This window comes from Juglans regia, chromosome 3 (genome assembly GCF_001411555.2).
Source record: "Juglans regia cultivar Chandler chromosome 3, Walnut 2.0, whole genome shotgun sequence".
Classification (NCBI taxonomy): domain Eukaryota; kingdom Viridiplantae; phylum Streptophyta; class Magnoliopsida; order Fagales; family Juglandaceae; genus Juglans; species Juglans regia.
The window spans coordinates 12,314,790-12,331,352 of record NC_049903.1 but is presented as its reverse complement, the minus strand read 5'-3'; the positions used below and the strand labels follow the sequence as shown (position 1 = coordinate 12,331,352).

The 16,563-nt window shown below is 30.3% G+C and overlaps 1 protein-coding gene and 1 non-coding gene across 3 annotated transcripts; one reads left to right on the top strand and one right to left on the bottom strand.

The window, feature by feature from the left end:
• Nucleotides 1–10,278: 10,278 nt before the first annotated feature.
• On the bottom strand, nucleotides 10,279–10,358 carry TRNAL-UAG. The gene has a single exon. It is a non-coding gene; the product is annotated as a tRNA-Leu (tRNA).
• A 4,727-nt stretch (nucleotides 10,359–15,085) lies between these two features.
• On the top strand, nucleotides 15,086–16,217 carry LOC108990574 (glucan endo-1,3-beta-D-glucosidase-like). 2 transcript variants are annotated; one of them, XM_018964575.2, is made up of 4 exons: nucleotides 15,086–15,210; nucleotides 15,528–15,556; nucleotides 15,666–15,906; nucleotides 16,016–16,217. In XM_018964575.2, exons 1-4 carry the CDS (start codon nucleotides 15,144–15,146, stop codon nucleotides 16,039–16,041), a joined length of 363 nt encoding a protein of 120 aa, XP_018820120.2. In that variant the 5' UTR covers nucleotides 15,086–15,143; the 3' UTR covers nucleotides 16,042–16,217. The 2 variants fall into 2 exon arrangements, with proteins under 2 accessions (XP_018820120.2, XP_018820119.2); XM_018964574.2 differs by having other exon boundaries at nucleotides 15,663–15,906.
• Nucleotides 16,218–16,563: the final 346 nt, after the last annotated feature.

Genomic DNA, 16,563 nt, shown 5'->3' with positions numbered 1-16,563 from the left:
ATATAAAATATAATAAATAATTCAACTTTTTCAAATCTCAAAATAATAATAATATTAAAAAATAATATTCTAACAATATTTTATTATCTCAACTCAACTTAACTCAACTCACTTCAACATCCAAACACAACCTAAGTCTGTAATATTCTAGCACTGCTGCTTTGTAACAGAATGGACAGATGTCATGTATTAAGTGGAAAGAATATTCTGGTTTGTTATTCACTACTTCTATAAATAGAGGCATATCTTGTATTTGGAACATTAATGAAAACAGTAAAGCATTTTCGATTGTTTCCTCTGTGTATTCTGTGTATGGCCTTTTCACAAACACTTGGAGGGTCATTGTTTCCTTTACGTTGGCAATGTTAATAGTGAAAAGCCCAGTAATACGAAGTCCAATTTGGGAGATGAGTGAAATAGTTTCCTTACTCTCAAATTAAACGTATTTATTTATGCTTATTCAATCTTATTTATCATAAAATTAAATATCTTTAACTTATTTTTAATAGAATCCACATTTTCAAGCCTCAATAAAAAATATAATTAAAAATACTTTTACAATCCAAATCTTTATCTTACGTTTTATTATTTCTAATTTTATTAATTGATATGATATATTCTAAATAATTTATAGAAAAATTTTATTAATCATTCTCGCACTACACACCACATATTATTTTTTTATTTTTTTATTTACTAAATATGTGATATATGGATAATAAGTAGAAAAAATTAATTTAAGAATGATAAAATCAAAAAATAAAAATAAATCTAGCGTATAGTGTGTGAAGATAATGAATAATAAAACTCTATTATAGATAATAAATAAAAAGTTGCTTCAAAGTGTTACACAGAAGCCTTTAGGTGAAACACCACATGAAAAATGGCATAATGTTGACTTGGATTAAAAAACACCAACTCTAAATTCTTCCTCCTTTATCACATACAGAACACTACCCCTTAACCTCCCCTTTCTCTCGTACAAACCCCAAAAAAAAAGTCCCTTGTACAAAAACCTCCCATGGGCAAAACAAATTATAGACAAAATATGAGAAATATCAAAATTTGTTGTTGAAACCCTAATTGTTCACAATGAGAGAACCCAATACAATCTCATCAATGTCCACAAGATACGAGAAATCGAACCCAATGAAATAAAAGATCGAAGGAAAATCGTCACCTGTTCGTCGTGTCTCATGGATGGGTGAGTCTTCCATCGACAAGTGATTCATCCATTTCCTCCCATGTTCTTTCATTCCTCTTGGTAGAGTTCTTCCTCGCGTGTTCTTTCCTTCCTCCTGAGCGAGGGATTCATCCTCTTCCTCCATGAGTCTTATGTGGGCGAGCTCCTTCTCCTAGCTCGTCGGATGATTTTGTATGTGGAAATTTGAAAGGGATTGTTTTATATGAGGGTGAAACAGACTTTTCATGGTGTTGACATGTATTTTGTGTGTTTCGTGTAAGCACTACAAGAAATCAAGCTTTTTCCAGCGATTTTAAAATCGTCGCAACAAAAATCGCTGTAAATAGACTCTATTTCCGGCGATTTTCAAGTCGCCGCTCAATTTCCTCTGTGAAGTTGGGAAATGGAGGAAAATAATTTTGGTTTGACTTTTTGCAGCGACTTTTCTATCTTTAGCGGCGACTTTTTTTCGCCGCAAAAAATAATTCTGCACTGTAGCGTGTTAATTTTCCGTCAACATGAAAAAATCGCTGTAATTAATGGATTTTGCGGCTAAAATTGTCACCGTAACAAAATATGCTGCAAGTAAAACTTATTAGCGGTGAATAAAAATCGTCAAAAAAGCACATAAAATTTAAATCCAGCGGATTAGGTTTTTCCCTCATTTGTTTCCCTCGCCGAACTCTCCCCGCCCCCCTGCCCCCCTCTTCCCACATTCTTCTCCTTCAAGCCTCTGCCACGCACAGCCGTCACCGACGACCCCACCACGCCACCGCCACCTCACCTCGACAGCCAACCCCTCCTTTTCCCCCAGCCCCCGCACCGATCTCTTGCCTTTTCCCCAAATCTAGCCTCACCTCTCTCTCTCGGATTTCTCTATATCGCCGCTGCGGGGGGCGTCGTTCGCCCCCACCCTCATCTCGGCGCCGTCGACAGTCCTCCGTTGGAGCCCCCTTCTCCTCTTTGACCTTCTTACACACGGCTTCATCTCCATTATCGACTATGTCCCAAAGCTTTTACACGGGCCAGGGTCGTGGTTTCCTCCCCATACAAAATCTGTTCCTCCATTTACAAATCTCGGAGTGATTTTTTGTGGGATTTTTTAGTATCGGAGGGCAGCATAATCAAACGATACTCTTGGAGTGAATATCCTTCCGTCAACACAGGTATATCTGCAACTAATTTCTCTCTCTCTCCCCCTTCATCCGCGGTCGTTGCTTTACAAAAATTGGCCTTTTTTGGTAGACTAATTTCAAGATGTTTGAATCTGAAAGCATGTCCTTTTTTGCTCTTTAAATTCTTTTTTATATGATTCATTTTGTGTACATGTTGTTGTGGGTATTAGGTGTTAGTAATGTTTGGGTGATTTTTTTAATTTGCACACTATAGATTAATGGACTTTTGCATGAAATCCTTAATTTGTAAATCATCCATCGAGATCCAACTCCTTTTGTAGAAGCAATGGCATCTCAACCCTTCAGGTAAACAGAACCTGTTTTTGGTGTCTATGACAAAGCTTGGAAATGTTCAAGTTCTTACTAGGAATGAAGGTGAAGTTCGAGTGAATTGCAATTATGTTAATGGCCGTTGAAGGGTATTGTTCAGTACTTCCAAGTTATTTTCCCAATGCTTTTATTCAATAACTCATGAAACCTGACCTTATGTGATTTGAAATGTTGGGAGTTCGAATATTGGTTCATTGTAACAGAGAGCTGTTGTATTTTGATGAAGATTTTGCTTCTTATAAATCGGAGTGCAAATATATAGGTTAATTAGACTATATGATTTTTTGATAGTTATCAAACTTACACTACTTCCTATCAAATATTAAAATGGATTCATTTTGTTGTGAAATTGTTAATCACTCTTTCTTGGTGATTTACTTGTAGAATTCATGAGATCTTCTAACATTCTTAAGGTTTGAAATGGGAGATAAAATACATAAAAATTAGTGGCTTTTACAATATTTATGAGCATTTGATGTTGTTAAGAAAATTCACATGGGAAACTAGATAGGGATTTAGATCCCTATCAAAATTATAGGATTTGAAGAAGAAGACTAACTTGAGAAAGTCACTGGTGATGTGGTTGAGCTAATTTTTGTATACTCTTCTTGAATCAAGTTATTCTTGTTTTAGTTCATAAAGAATATACTAATGCTACTTTACTTCTCCAGTACATGGTTAGTTGACCTCTCTTTAGATGACAGAAGGAGTAATTTCAACACTTGGTCACTCAATATTTTCTCATTGACTTAATATTTTTAAGTTTTGATTGATATGTACTTATTTTTGTGCATTCTTAAGTACTGGTTGCAAGAAAGGAAAGCAAAATATATACATATATATCTTCTACTTCCACTTCTAAGTATTTATTGCTCATGTTCTGGGGATGACACTTGCAATTTCAAACACTTTGATATAGCTAAAGATATATTTGAGGTCGTTATTCCATTCTAATGATATATCCATTTGCTTGTCAAATTGCTTGATATGCAGACCTATGCTATTATTTCAGCTCAAACAATCATGAGGTCTGAAAAATGTCTATGAACATATCACCTTGCACTCCATATGTATGGATATATTACCCATTAAGTAATATTAGAACTTGAAAACATGTCACAGATTTTCCCATTATTAATATGAATGTTTTCTTGTTTTAATGATAGGTCCTCATAAATTCTCATGTATTCAACGTTTGGACAACCATGAATTATGCTAGCCATTCATTAAAGATTGCTTTTTAATGCTATTCATCATACAATTTCATTATATGTACTTTTGGTGTCTCATCTTTCTATCTTTTCTCCTATTAATTATAATGTTGGTATCGACATCTTAATGAAGTTCATTGCACAGAGGAAACGTTGTAATTCCTATTTAACTCTCAGTATTTTCAAACCTTAAACATTGTATACTTGAGTAAACTCAGCATACCCTTTGTATAAGAATCAGTCTTTAGAAGTGTCAAAATAGCAGCTGCATCATAGCACATCTGAAACAACCCAACAATTCTACAGCTATTACAGCAGCAATTTCCAGCCCCTAGTCTATTATACTTCTTTCTTTTTAGCATCTACTATAGTCTATCTTCTTTCTTTTTAGCATCAACTATAGTCTATCTTCTTTGTTTTTAGCATCAACTATAGTCTATCTTCTTTGTTTTTAGCATCAACTATAGTCTATAAGTGTATTAAATTCCTGTACCTCAACAACACTATAAACAAGCGCATAGTAGTGGTAGATTTTGATAAGGCATGTAACTATTTCCAAAAGGGCAGTAGACGAGGTAAATTTCCTGGTGAATGACGCATATTTGCAGACAATTACCTGTCCTAGATCATTTTTATGGGGAATTTTCTTTTCTTTTTATGGTAAACTGTTTTGATTACACTACTAATGCTTTCTCATGGGCTTGTAAATGTGCCATTGCTGCAGAATTGGATATTGCAGGTATTGCTTTCCTGATATAGCCACAAGATATGCAGATCTGCAGGTGTTGCTGATATATTGCAGGTATTTCTTTCCTGATATAGTTTACAATTTCACAAAGTTGTCTTCTGCAGTAATGTTAGGCATCTTTTTGTTTTTATTTTTTATAAACAAGGATATCATATTAATGTTAGTACTTTAACCAGCTCAATCTATCTAGAGATATAGGAAGTAATATCTAAAACTCATAGGCTATCACCTTGAATACCCGCCAAGACTGCTGCAATATGCCTCTATCATATATATATATATACCTCTAGCTTATTATATATGTTTATGCTCTATTGTCGGCCGTCCGAAATCAACTTAATACCCGCCAAGACTGCTGCAATATGCCTCTAATTTGCCTTGCTTTTCCACTAAGATGGATAATATATATGAAACATTATTTGTATGGCCGGCTTGTACTGCATGCATGGAATTCACACAATATTGTTTGCATTTTAATCCACGTAATTTTCAAAAAAATCTTGCTAATTATTATCTCTTACAAAATTTGAATTGATACACTCCAGCTGAAATAAAAAAGATTAAAAAATGGTCAATTGTTGAGAAGAAACATAGTTTTATTAATGTGGGTAATATCATCATGTGTATAATGTTTTTTTTTTTTTTTAAGTTTGGTATGCAAAAATTATTTTTTATGTATTTGTAGTCTTAGATACGTACATAGATTTCCAGATTTTCGTTTTATAAAAAATATCATGTTATAAGGGGAAATTAATTATTCTCCCAGCTGTGAAATGCTGGAATCCATATGTTCCTTTTCTTTTTCTTTTAAGTCTAAATCGAAAGTTTAGGGAATACATATGATCCTATACCTTAATACTAAATGAACCCATTAAGGTCAAGAGATGTAACGCCAAAACCTCTTTATCAACAAAATTGCTTACCAATGCAATATCAACCGGCTAACAACTCTTTCTTTCTTTCTTTTTTTATTTATTTTTTATTTTTTTATTTTCAGGCTTTTTGAGTGAACTTTTTGTTGCGAAAACGATAACAATTAATGAAGTAAAAGTAGACAAGAAATAAACAAACAATCAATCACAGGACATAAATTTATGAAGTTCGACAACATGCTTATTTTCATGGAGCTGTAGATGATTTTATTATACCAAGAAATCACAAATTACACTGCAGGAATGTTCCTCACTCAATAATCAAGGTCAGGCTAGTTTTTGATTGTAGACACAGGTCTGTTTGATTGTAGAAATTTCATGGAGCTCTTTCAGGCTAGTTTTTGTTGCAATTAGCACACCATTCAATTCTATATTTTCATGTTCTATATCTTCATTAGCACACCATTCACACATGACTGTTTTTGCTTCTTGGTGGATGTTATGCAGATTCCAGGATCTATGAACCAATATGACAGTGTATTTCACAGCCTTCGAGAAATAGGCAAAAAATGAAGGTTTGTGAGGCCTCTACAGGTATCGTTGCACTTGTTCTGCCTGTTATCATTTTTTTGAGAGAGAATTGTCATTTAAAATATTAGGATGACATATCCATGAGCTTATTTGATTTATTCTGCTGCTTGTCCCTTGAACTGGTCTCTCCTTCTCATGATTATTACCTTAATATGCTTAGTATAGTCTTAGTATAGTTACTATAGATCTTTGGATCTTTTTTGAGTATGTAAAAAGAATATTAGGGCAATCCATAGTGTAAAGTAAAATTGTGAAGCCTGCAAAACTTGGATGTGTATAATATTTTCTCTATACTGTTTTGTGTATTTTTATTTTATTTTCTGAAACAACTTTTCCGGCGATTTTTGTTCGCCGGAAATAATTTCTTCATAGCAAAATATATTTTCGGCGACATAAAATCGCCACAAATAGTTTTTTGCGGCGAAAATTACACGCTGGAAATACTTCGTAGCGGCGATTATTTTGAATCACTGAAAAAAATAATAAGTTATTGCGGCGATTTATTAAGTTTTTGTGACGATAAATATCGCCGGAAATAGTAGTTCTCAGCGATTTTAAAGGTAAATCGGAGGGCCATTTCTATCGATTTTTTTGACATTTTCGGCAGACGAAAATCGCCGGAAATAGTAGTCTTTGTGATGATTTTTGCCTATCGCCGAAATTGATCAAAAATGGCTTTAGGATTGCGGCGAACCTGCAGCGATTTATAAATCGCCGAAATTGATCAAATGCAGCGATTTCGAAAGGTATTTGTGACGATTTTGACCGCTGGAAAAGACCAGATTTCTTGTAGTGAAGGGTGAACAAAAAACCAGCTTACCCGACCCACCTTTTTTTTTCAAACTCACCCGACTCGTTTGTGTTCAAAATCGGAAACGGAATTTCTACATCCATTTAGCTCTTTATCGGGTATTACCCTTTACCCGAAATAATTCGGAACGAGACCAGCCTTGCTTTTTTAGGCTACGTTTGGGTAGTGGAAATATCTGAGAAGTGTTGAGAATGTTTGTTAATAGTTATAAGTAGAGATTGAAGTGGGTTTGTAGGTCTCATTGAGAGTATTTTGAGTTGTTGACTTTTGGATAGATAATTGAAAAATGTGTGGGTTCCATCAATGATCGATTTTTTTTAATGATGATTTTATTTATATATAATAGTGATAAATATTATAGTGATTTTATTTTTTATTTATATATAATAGTGATAAATATTATAGTGATTTTATTTTATTTTATATATAATAGTTATAAATATTATATTGTCTAAATCTTTTTTTTATATATAATAGTGATAAATATTATAGTGATTTTATTTTTTATTTATATATAATAGTGATAAATATTATAGAGACTTTATTTTATTTTATATATAATAGTGATATATATTATATTGTCTAAATATTTTTTTTATATATAATAGTGATAAATATTATAGTGATTTTATTTATTTTTATATATAATAGTGATAAATATTATAGTGATTTTATTTTATTTTATATATAGTAGTGATAAATATTATATTGTCTAAATATTTTTTTATATATAATATTGATAAATATTATAGTGATTTTATTTTTTATTTATATTTAATAGTGATAAATATTATAATGATTTTATTTTTTATTTATATATAATATAATTATTATAGTGAAATTATTTTTTATTTATATATAAAATGATAAATATTATAGTGATTTTATTTTTTATTTATATTTAATAGGGATAAATATTATAGTGATTTTATTTTTTATTTATATATAATATAAATAAATATTATAGTGATTTTATTTTTTATTTATATATAATAGTGATAAATATTATAGAATATTTGTAAATAGTTATGAGTAGAGATTAAAGTGAGTTTGTAAGTCCCATTAAAAATATTTTAAATTATTTAGTATATGAAGTATTTTTATAAATGTAAAAATACTTAAAAAATATTGAAAAGAATTTGCTATCCAAATATAGCCTAGACGCCAAGCCAAAAGAACTAGGATGAGAGAGAAGATGGCAAATGAATTACAATCGATAAGGCAACGCGAAAATTGGGGGCCGAAATTTTCAGTTTTGGAATTAAACCAATAAAACCAATAACTTTGCAAATCTGATTTCGTATCTTCTCAATTTTGAAATCTGGGTCCCTCAACAACCCGTTGCTCTGTGTCGTGGTCCCTTGCAACTAGCTGGGTTCAAATCGAAAAATGAAGCCACGAATTTGAAACTAAAGTTTTGAATATTGTATTAGCCAAGATATTGAAATAAAATATTTTAATATCAATATTATTTTAAAATAATCGATATATGAAATAAATTATATATATAAATATATATATATTATATTTAAAAATAATAATCTATATATGAATAAATTATATATAAATATATATAAATTATAAATAGATTAGTCTGAATTATAGATAAAAAAATAAACTTGTAATTTAAAAAAATAAAATTAAAAATTAAAAATCGAAATATCGGCCAGTATAGTCTGTACTGATCGGTACAAAATATATATAATACATGTATCAGATTAGTGATCGGTATGGTACGATATTTAAAACAACATTTGAAACTCAACAAATCAAGTTGCATGGAAGCTACAAAAATTAGCCCTCCCTCCACTAGTCCCAATAAATCCAGACTCTTTTGGTAGAATGAAACTCCAAATCTCATCTTTTCAAGAACAAGGCTCGTGTTCTTATTTTTCTGATTTGTCTTGAACGTTGTTTTTCTTTTCTTCACTTCTGTTAGTTTTTTACCTTCTATCTTCTTTTTTCACTTATTGATTAAAAAACAAAAAGGAAAAATGGAAAACCCAAAAATAATCGGGTCAGATAATCGGATAACGGAAATGACTACGGAATTCCTTTTTCGGAAGTGCACTCATTCGGGTCGGAATTGAATATTTGAAATTCGGGTTGGGTTGGATGAACCGTCCTAGTTTGGTGCTCTCCTCATGTCATGCATTCTAGCATTTTTGTATATTATATCAGTTGGTAAGCATAAAATAATTTATTTCATAAAAAAAATCTCTATTTTTAATAAATTTCATTCCACCACTTTCATTCTTAACATGATAATTTCATGAATTTTTCGTTTTTCCAAAATTTATAATATTTCAGCCCACTTGCAAGTTGCATGTGTTCGTGAAGAAGATTCACACTTAAAAGTGGCATGAGTTTGTGGCGTGCATAAGATTGCTTTGCGCCTCAATTTGTGGGTCAAATGGCAGGTTTGTTTTCAAATATTAGAGCAAGTTTTGATCTTAATTCTTAAATCCATTTTAATTCATCTTATCTAATTATTATAATTTTTTTAAATTTTTACATAAAATAAAATAAATTAATTAATTTTTTCAAATCTTAAAATAAAAAAAAATAAATATATTTTAATAATATTTAATTTAATTTTTTAACTTTAATTTCAACTCATTTCATCTCTGAAAACAAACGAGAAATAGTGGAATTTCCAAACTCATTTAAAGCTTGCATTTTCAATTGGAATCTTATTTTCTCACTGACAAGCTAGAAGCTATCGATTCTCTCTTTCTGTTTTTTTTTAATAGTTAGGAAATTTTTTTTAATATGTTTATAATTTTTTAAATATTTAAAAAGATTTAAAATATATTAAAAATAAATAATGTGCAATTTGCATTATCGATACAATGCAGAATCACCTTTCTCGATCACCCTAGCATCGTCATTTTCAATAACAATTGGCAAAAGGCAAGATAGCAAGTATCGTAAGTGAATCTAGTGATGATCGTGCGAATTTGAGGATCTCAAGTATTGAAATTTTTAAATTTGAGGCTTTAAATTCATAATAAAATTTAAAAATCTTAAATAGAAGATAAATAAATATATAAAATAAATTTACAATATTTATTATTATTAGAATATTATTTTTTAATATTATTATTATTTTTAAATTTGAAAAAGTAAAAATAATTTTCTTAAATTACTCAAAATACACTTAAAAAAAACTATTTATCAAGTATCCGTGTATTCTCAAGATTAATCGGATGCTCTTCTCGGACAATGCAAATAAAAAAAGATCGAGCACTACTAGAGGCAAAACTGGAGCCCATTTACCTTGAATTCAATATTTGATGCTGTTTTTGTGGTACGGGCATTTAACTGGAGGGCAAAACTAGAGGCAAAAAATACAATTGACAGCTGTGGGATTTGAACCCACGCCCTTTCGGACCAGAGCCTAAATCTGGCGCCTTAGACCACTCGGCCAAACTGTCCTGTGATTGTGTTAGTTTTATAAAATAATATTAATACAATTAAAAACATGTGCTCAAAACATTAGCTAAAAAATGATACGATAACCCAGCCTGTTTGAGTGCAGAAAGTGTGAAGATATTAATTAGCGCTTAGTATTATTTTATTATTATTATTTACTATTATTTATTATTAAATTATTATTTTTTTACTACTATTTACATAATATCTAATAATACCTCACTTTTCCAAATGCAACCTAGGTCTCATTGTTTTTTGATAAGAATCTTAAAATTGACTTCATTTGATTATACAGATGAGATGAAATGAAAGTTAAAAATTAAATAAAATATTATTAAAATATAATTTTAATATAATTTTTATTATGAAATATGAATATAATAATAAGATGATATGAAAATATTTGTAAACAAACCAGCCCTAAATGGAGTTCCTTGAATTCACCAAGGTTGATGATGAAAAGTAAGCCTAGGTTTGGATTAGAAATTCACATCAACTTATCTCATTTTATCATTACAATTTTTCTATATTTTCACACAAAATATAATAAACAATTTAATTTTTTAAAATTTTAAAACAATAATAATATTATTATTTATTTTTCACAAAACAAAACTCTTTAATTATCATTATTAATGATTGTGATTTGTGAGCTATTAGGAAAGTTAATCCAACTTCATTCTCAATTTTATTGTGAAATTATTTTTATTATGAAATAGATCTGGTATATCATATAAGGTTACATCAATTTATCAATATCTCCGACACACACACATATATATATGGATGTTGCTATATCCACATATGAATTTCATCGAAGGTGGCCTCAGAATAGAGTAATTTTTATATTTATTTTTTTTCATACATTTTTTTATTTCATTAAATATATATATATTTTAAAAATCATAACATCGTTTATAAATATTTTTTTAATCACTAAGTTCAAAAAAAATATCGGTAGAGTTTCGGTAAAAACTGTCTGTAAGCGTAACATTTTTCACACACACATATATATATATATATATAAACAAATATATAAATATATATCAAAGGAGTACGTACATATATAGAGAGCAGATCATGAAGAACGATAATACTATTCTTCTTACTAAATTCTACCGCTTCATTCTATCATTTTGAGTTTTTAATTTAATAATAAAAAAAATATTTTTTAATAATATTAAAAAATAAATAAATAAAATAAAATCTTATAACTAACAGTGATCGGAAGCGGTAACTGTAGCGTGATCCCATGAAGAAAGGTAAACGTACAAAATCAAGCAGAAAAGAAAAAAAAAAGTTGGAATCCCGCGAAAGAAAGTTGGAATTAGAAGCTGACAGCCTGCAAATTCTTCAGCAGTCTGCATCAACCCGTGAACAGAATCTCATAGCCCTACTCATAACAATAAAAAAATATTAGGTCATGATAACTTTACACTTTTTTTTTATTATTTTATTATTTTTAAATAAAATTAAATATATTTTTAATTAAATTACATAATTATACTAATTGATTAAATTTATTTTTTTAAAATTATACAGAAAGGTCATGTTTTAAAATTTTTAATCCAAATTTAAATAATTAAATAAAATAATTAAATAATAAAACAATAATAAATAAACTATAAAAGTATCATTACCTTTGTGCATGCATATATTATTTTGATGGGTATTGTTATTGTTATTATTTGTTATAAAGCAAGGTATTGGGATGAATGTTACCACATGAAAATTAATAGACATTTATAGTATCTGTTCTATCTTCAACCCTCCAAAACAACCAAGTGCACATGCATCATATGTTTTTTTGTCAAGGACTTCCACTGTTAAGGCACCTATATCTCTTTGATAAAGTTATATCTGATAGGAATCTGATCTTTGCCTAAAATTCCTAAAAATATGCTCTAATAACCCCTTATCTTGCAATGAAGTGTTGGTTTCGCAATTCAATGCAAGGTGTGACGCTTGGCCATAATAAACAAGCGTTACATGTAATAAGGTTAAGGGGTGTGCGCATTGTGGGCACCTCCACATTCCTATACTCGGTGTAGGAGATTTGCTTACATTCTCTTTATTGGTTTATTCATTCCACGTCCGTTAACATAAACAAATATTAGCGTTTTAACTTTTTCATAATTATAACGGGCAATACAACAAGTGATGTATTTACATATCAACTTGCAAGTAGCAGAACTTGTAGTAATATGTCAATACATTTATCTGTTGCCTTTTATTTTTGTTTAATATGTTTCTCTTACATTAATGAATGGATGAGAGACAAGTGACAAAATCAGGACCCTTGAAGTTAATAAGGCTGAAGCTGCTTTCACGTGAGATGCCCATGCCTGAAGTTGCCGTATTATGGATTTGATGCCTCTGGATCAGTACACGTATTGACATCTGTTTTATCCTATATATTTATAGCTACCGTGTTGTAAACCCAAACTTATTCTCATTTTGGGCATTCTATTGTTTTGAGAGGCTTGGATAGAGAGAGGGAGACTAGAGAGGGGGAATCTAGGGTTTATTAGGATTTTCACTTGGAGGAAAAAATCACTGCAATTTTTTGAGAGAGAGTGAGAGTTTTGTATATACATGTGATTCTGAGGCTTCTTTGTGAAAGACATTGATTATCAATAAAGCTCTGAGGCCATTCCTACCGTGGACGTAGACCATTAGGGTTGAACCATATAAATAAGTTGTGTTGATTTTTTATTTCCTTTATTCTTTATTCATTTGATTACTGTTCTCGTTATTGCTCTATTTCTTGATTTTTTGGTTCTGTAAAGGGTGTTTTGTATTTTGTTGGATCTTGTTTGGTTCTGTCCGTGGATATTTGCTATCATATTTCTTTATTTGAGTTCTGTATAAAATAACTCTTGAATAAATCTTTACAGAACTAATACTAAAAATGTTACAGGTAACCTAGTGAATTGCCTATAGAATAAACTCTAGCATGCTAAATCAAGCCTCACTTAGAATACCTAGTTTGGGGTATTATATTCTCATAATATCTCACAACTATTCATTATTTTTATTATTACTTTTTATTATTTTCACTACTATTTAATATTCTATCATTATTTTTTTATTACTATTCACAAAATATCTGAGGATATCTTACTATCCAAACACAATTTAATTGTAGATGCTACGTTATCGTGTATTACAAGGGAAAAAAATGTTAGTATCTATTATGGGAAAAACACCCACAAAAGGAATACTTTTACGAGCAGGTTAGGTTAATACATGGGAAACCAGTTTTTAATTTAAAGTATCATGCAAGTTTATTTGGAAAGGTGAAGATTATAAAAGGGAAATGAAAATGCAATTCGAAACTTTTGAAAACTATTTCTTTCCTTTCAAGAAAACCAATTTAGAAAACTTGCATTTTACAATGGCCAAAGGGCATCCATCATCTGCACAAAACGCGTGATCGGCCAGCAGTTTTACAATACCGCGCATGCCAGCATCCCCCGTGGGCCGTGGCCGTCCGTGGGGTAGGAGTGGCTGACCGATATATTTGCTTAAAGAAAATTTTATATATAATTATTTTAACCCTATCTAATATTTTTTGAGATTGGTATATACCTAACTGAAACATAACAAATAACTGTTCGTTTGTTTTCGAAGATAAAATAAAATGAAATGTGATGAATTGATATTAAAATTAAAAAATTAAATAAAATATTATTAGAATATATTTTTTAATATTATTTTTATTTTAAGATTTAAAAAAATTAAATTATTTATTTTATTTTGTATTGGAAGTTTAAAAAATTGTAATAATTAAATGAGATAAGATCAGATGTTTTCTGAAAACAAACGAGGCCGATCATAAAGGACTTGTTTGTATGCTTTGATATTCTCGTATTTTTTCAAAACTTCTTGTAATTTAATTTCCTTTCCAAATATCATCGCTCAAACATAAAATATTTTTTAATTTTTAATTTTTAACTTTTTTATCTAATCATTACTTAATTATTATCCAACCAAAAAACTCAATACAGTTTTCTCAAACTTCAAAGCAAAATACAAAAAATAATACAATTTTTTAAAATTTTTAAAAAAATAATATTAAAAAATTATTTTCAAATAACTATTTAATTTTATAATATTTTTATCTCATTTTTCAAAACTTAATAAAACATCATAACTTAATTAATTTTATTATTATTTACAAATTCCTTAATTACTATTCACATAATTTTAAAATATTCTAAATGTCCAAATGATTTATAAATATCACGTCATAGAATTACGAGAGGATATTAATAAAAATAATTATGAATAACAATATTACTTTGATTTAAAATACAAATATTTTCTTATATCCTTCCTCTTGCTTTTAAACAATCCTTAATTTTTCATGATCGCTCTTTTCGCTTCGCTAAATTTCCAATTTAATCATTTTGCATCCTCAAGTTTTACAATTTTACAACAGAATCCCCAAGTTTCTTACGATCTTCTTTTCACATCCTAATATGGACATGAGCATAGGTGATTAATTTTTCCAGACATCCAGTTTACCTCCCGGCCCCTTCGTTTCATCTTCCAAGTCAAATCATCCCCCACTGGCTATTATAATAACAGTCATTGAATATTATTTACCTCACAGTCACAGCCACGTAGAAAAAATTGATTGTTGGGGATGTTTCGACTACTTTCACACTGTTTTCATTAGGGGTTGGGCAGTTAGTATAAGTATATATGAACCGACCCCTCCATTACTTATTTATTCCTACAAGAAGCTTTTGATTAGTCATAATCTTCACACCATCACTGCCATGGCCAAATCGACTCTGTCACTCCCCATTCTCCTCCTTTTCCTTCTGCTTTTGCTCCTCAATTCAGGTGATTTTGTAGTTCTTGGATATACCTTTGTTGGGTTTTCTTTTCTCCAATGCTTGTTCAACAAACGAGAATTGGGAGGAAATTAAATGGAAATTTATGAGTTGCAGGTTGCAATATTTTGACAAAAACATCACTGTTTTATTGAAATTTAGTGAGTATTTCCGCTGTTTTAGCCTGATTTGTTGGTGGTATCCCTCAAATGTGTTTGTCAAGCCACCATCTTCTTGAAGTTTTAGCAAGGAATTATCATGAACTCTGTCTATTTCTTTTTCTGCTCAATGTAGTTATTCATTTATTTTCTCCGGCTTAACTTGCAGAAGGGTCTCTGAAGCTTGCAAATGCACAGGTACAAATAAATCCAGTAACCCATGTTCCACACCATTAAACCTGCAAAACCCAAATGAATTGGTCGTTTGACTCCTGGAATTTTTCTGATCTTGTGTTTTGTTCAGCAGGCAGACACCTGGTGCATTGCCAAGCCTTCCTCGAGCGATGCAGAACTCACTGCAAACATCATCTTCTCCTGCGACCAAGTGCTAGATTGCAGGCTGATACAAGAAGGTGGCCAATGCTTTTTACCCAATACCCTTGTTCACCATGCCTCGGTCGTCATGAATCTTTACTACAAAATGATGGGTAAAAATTACTGGAACTGCGACTTCAGGAACTCTGGCCTCCTCTCCCTGACCGATCCAAGTAGGTGTAGATTTACTGTTTCTTGTGCTTATATTGTACTGTAATTTTGCTATCCTTTCTTTACTTGTTTCTGGGTTGCAAATTGTTTTGCTATATCTCTGTTTTGCAGGTCATGATAGCTGCACCTATGTTTAGTAGCCAGTACTACTTTATGCAGAATGTGGTTTCAGAGGCCAGCTTTCAAGATTTATAGGGCTACAATACAATAAGCTGTGGAGGAGCTCCTATAATTTATATATATAATACCCTTTCCCTAATGTTTTTCCTCTAGAAGTCTATTATTATGGAAAACATATATACAAGGTTCTTTTCGAAGTGTGTGTTTAGAGTTTGTAATAACATGTGGAGGAGTTCTATGAACTTCGCTTCCATGAAATTTCCTTGATTTCTAAGAATTGCCTGTTCCTACTGTATCAAAATCACACACAAGTATGTTAAGATATAACAATAGAAACAAATTCATTTGCAAATTAACTTATTGATGTACTAAACACATCACAGATATAAAAGTCTGCCACCTCAGTTAGCATTAAAAAAATTAAGTCACGATTTGGATTAGAAACTTATCTCAACTCATCATGACAATTCTTTCAAATTTCCACACAAAATATAATAAACAATTCACTTTTTCAAATCCTAAAATAATAATAATATTAA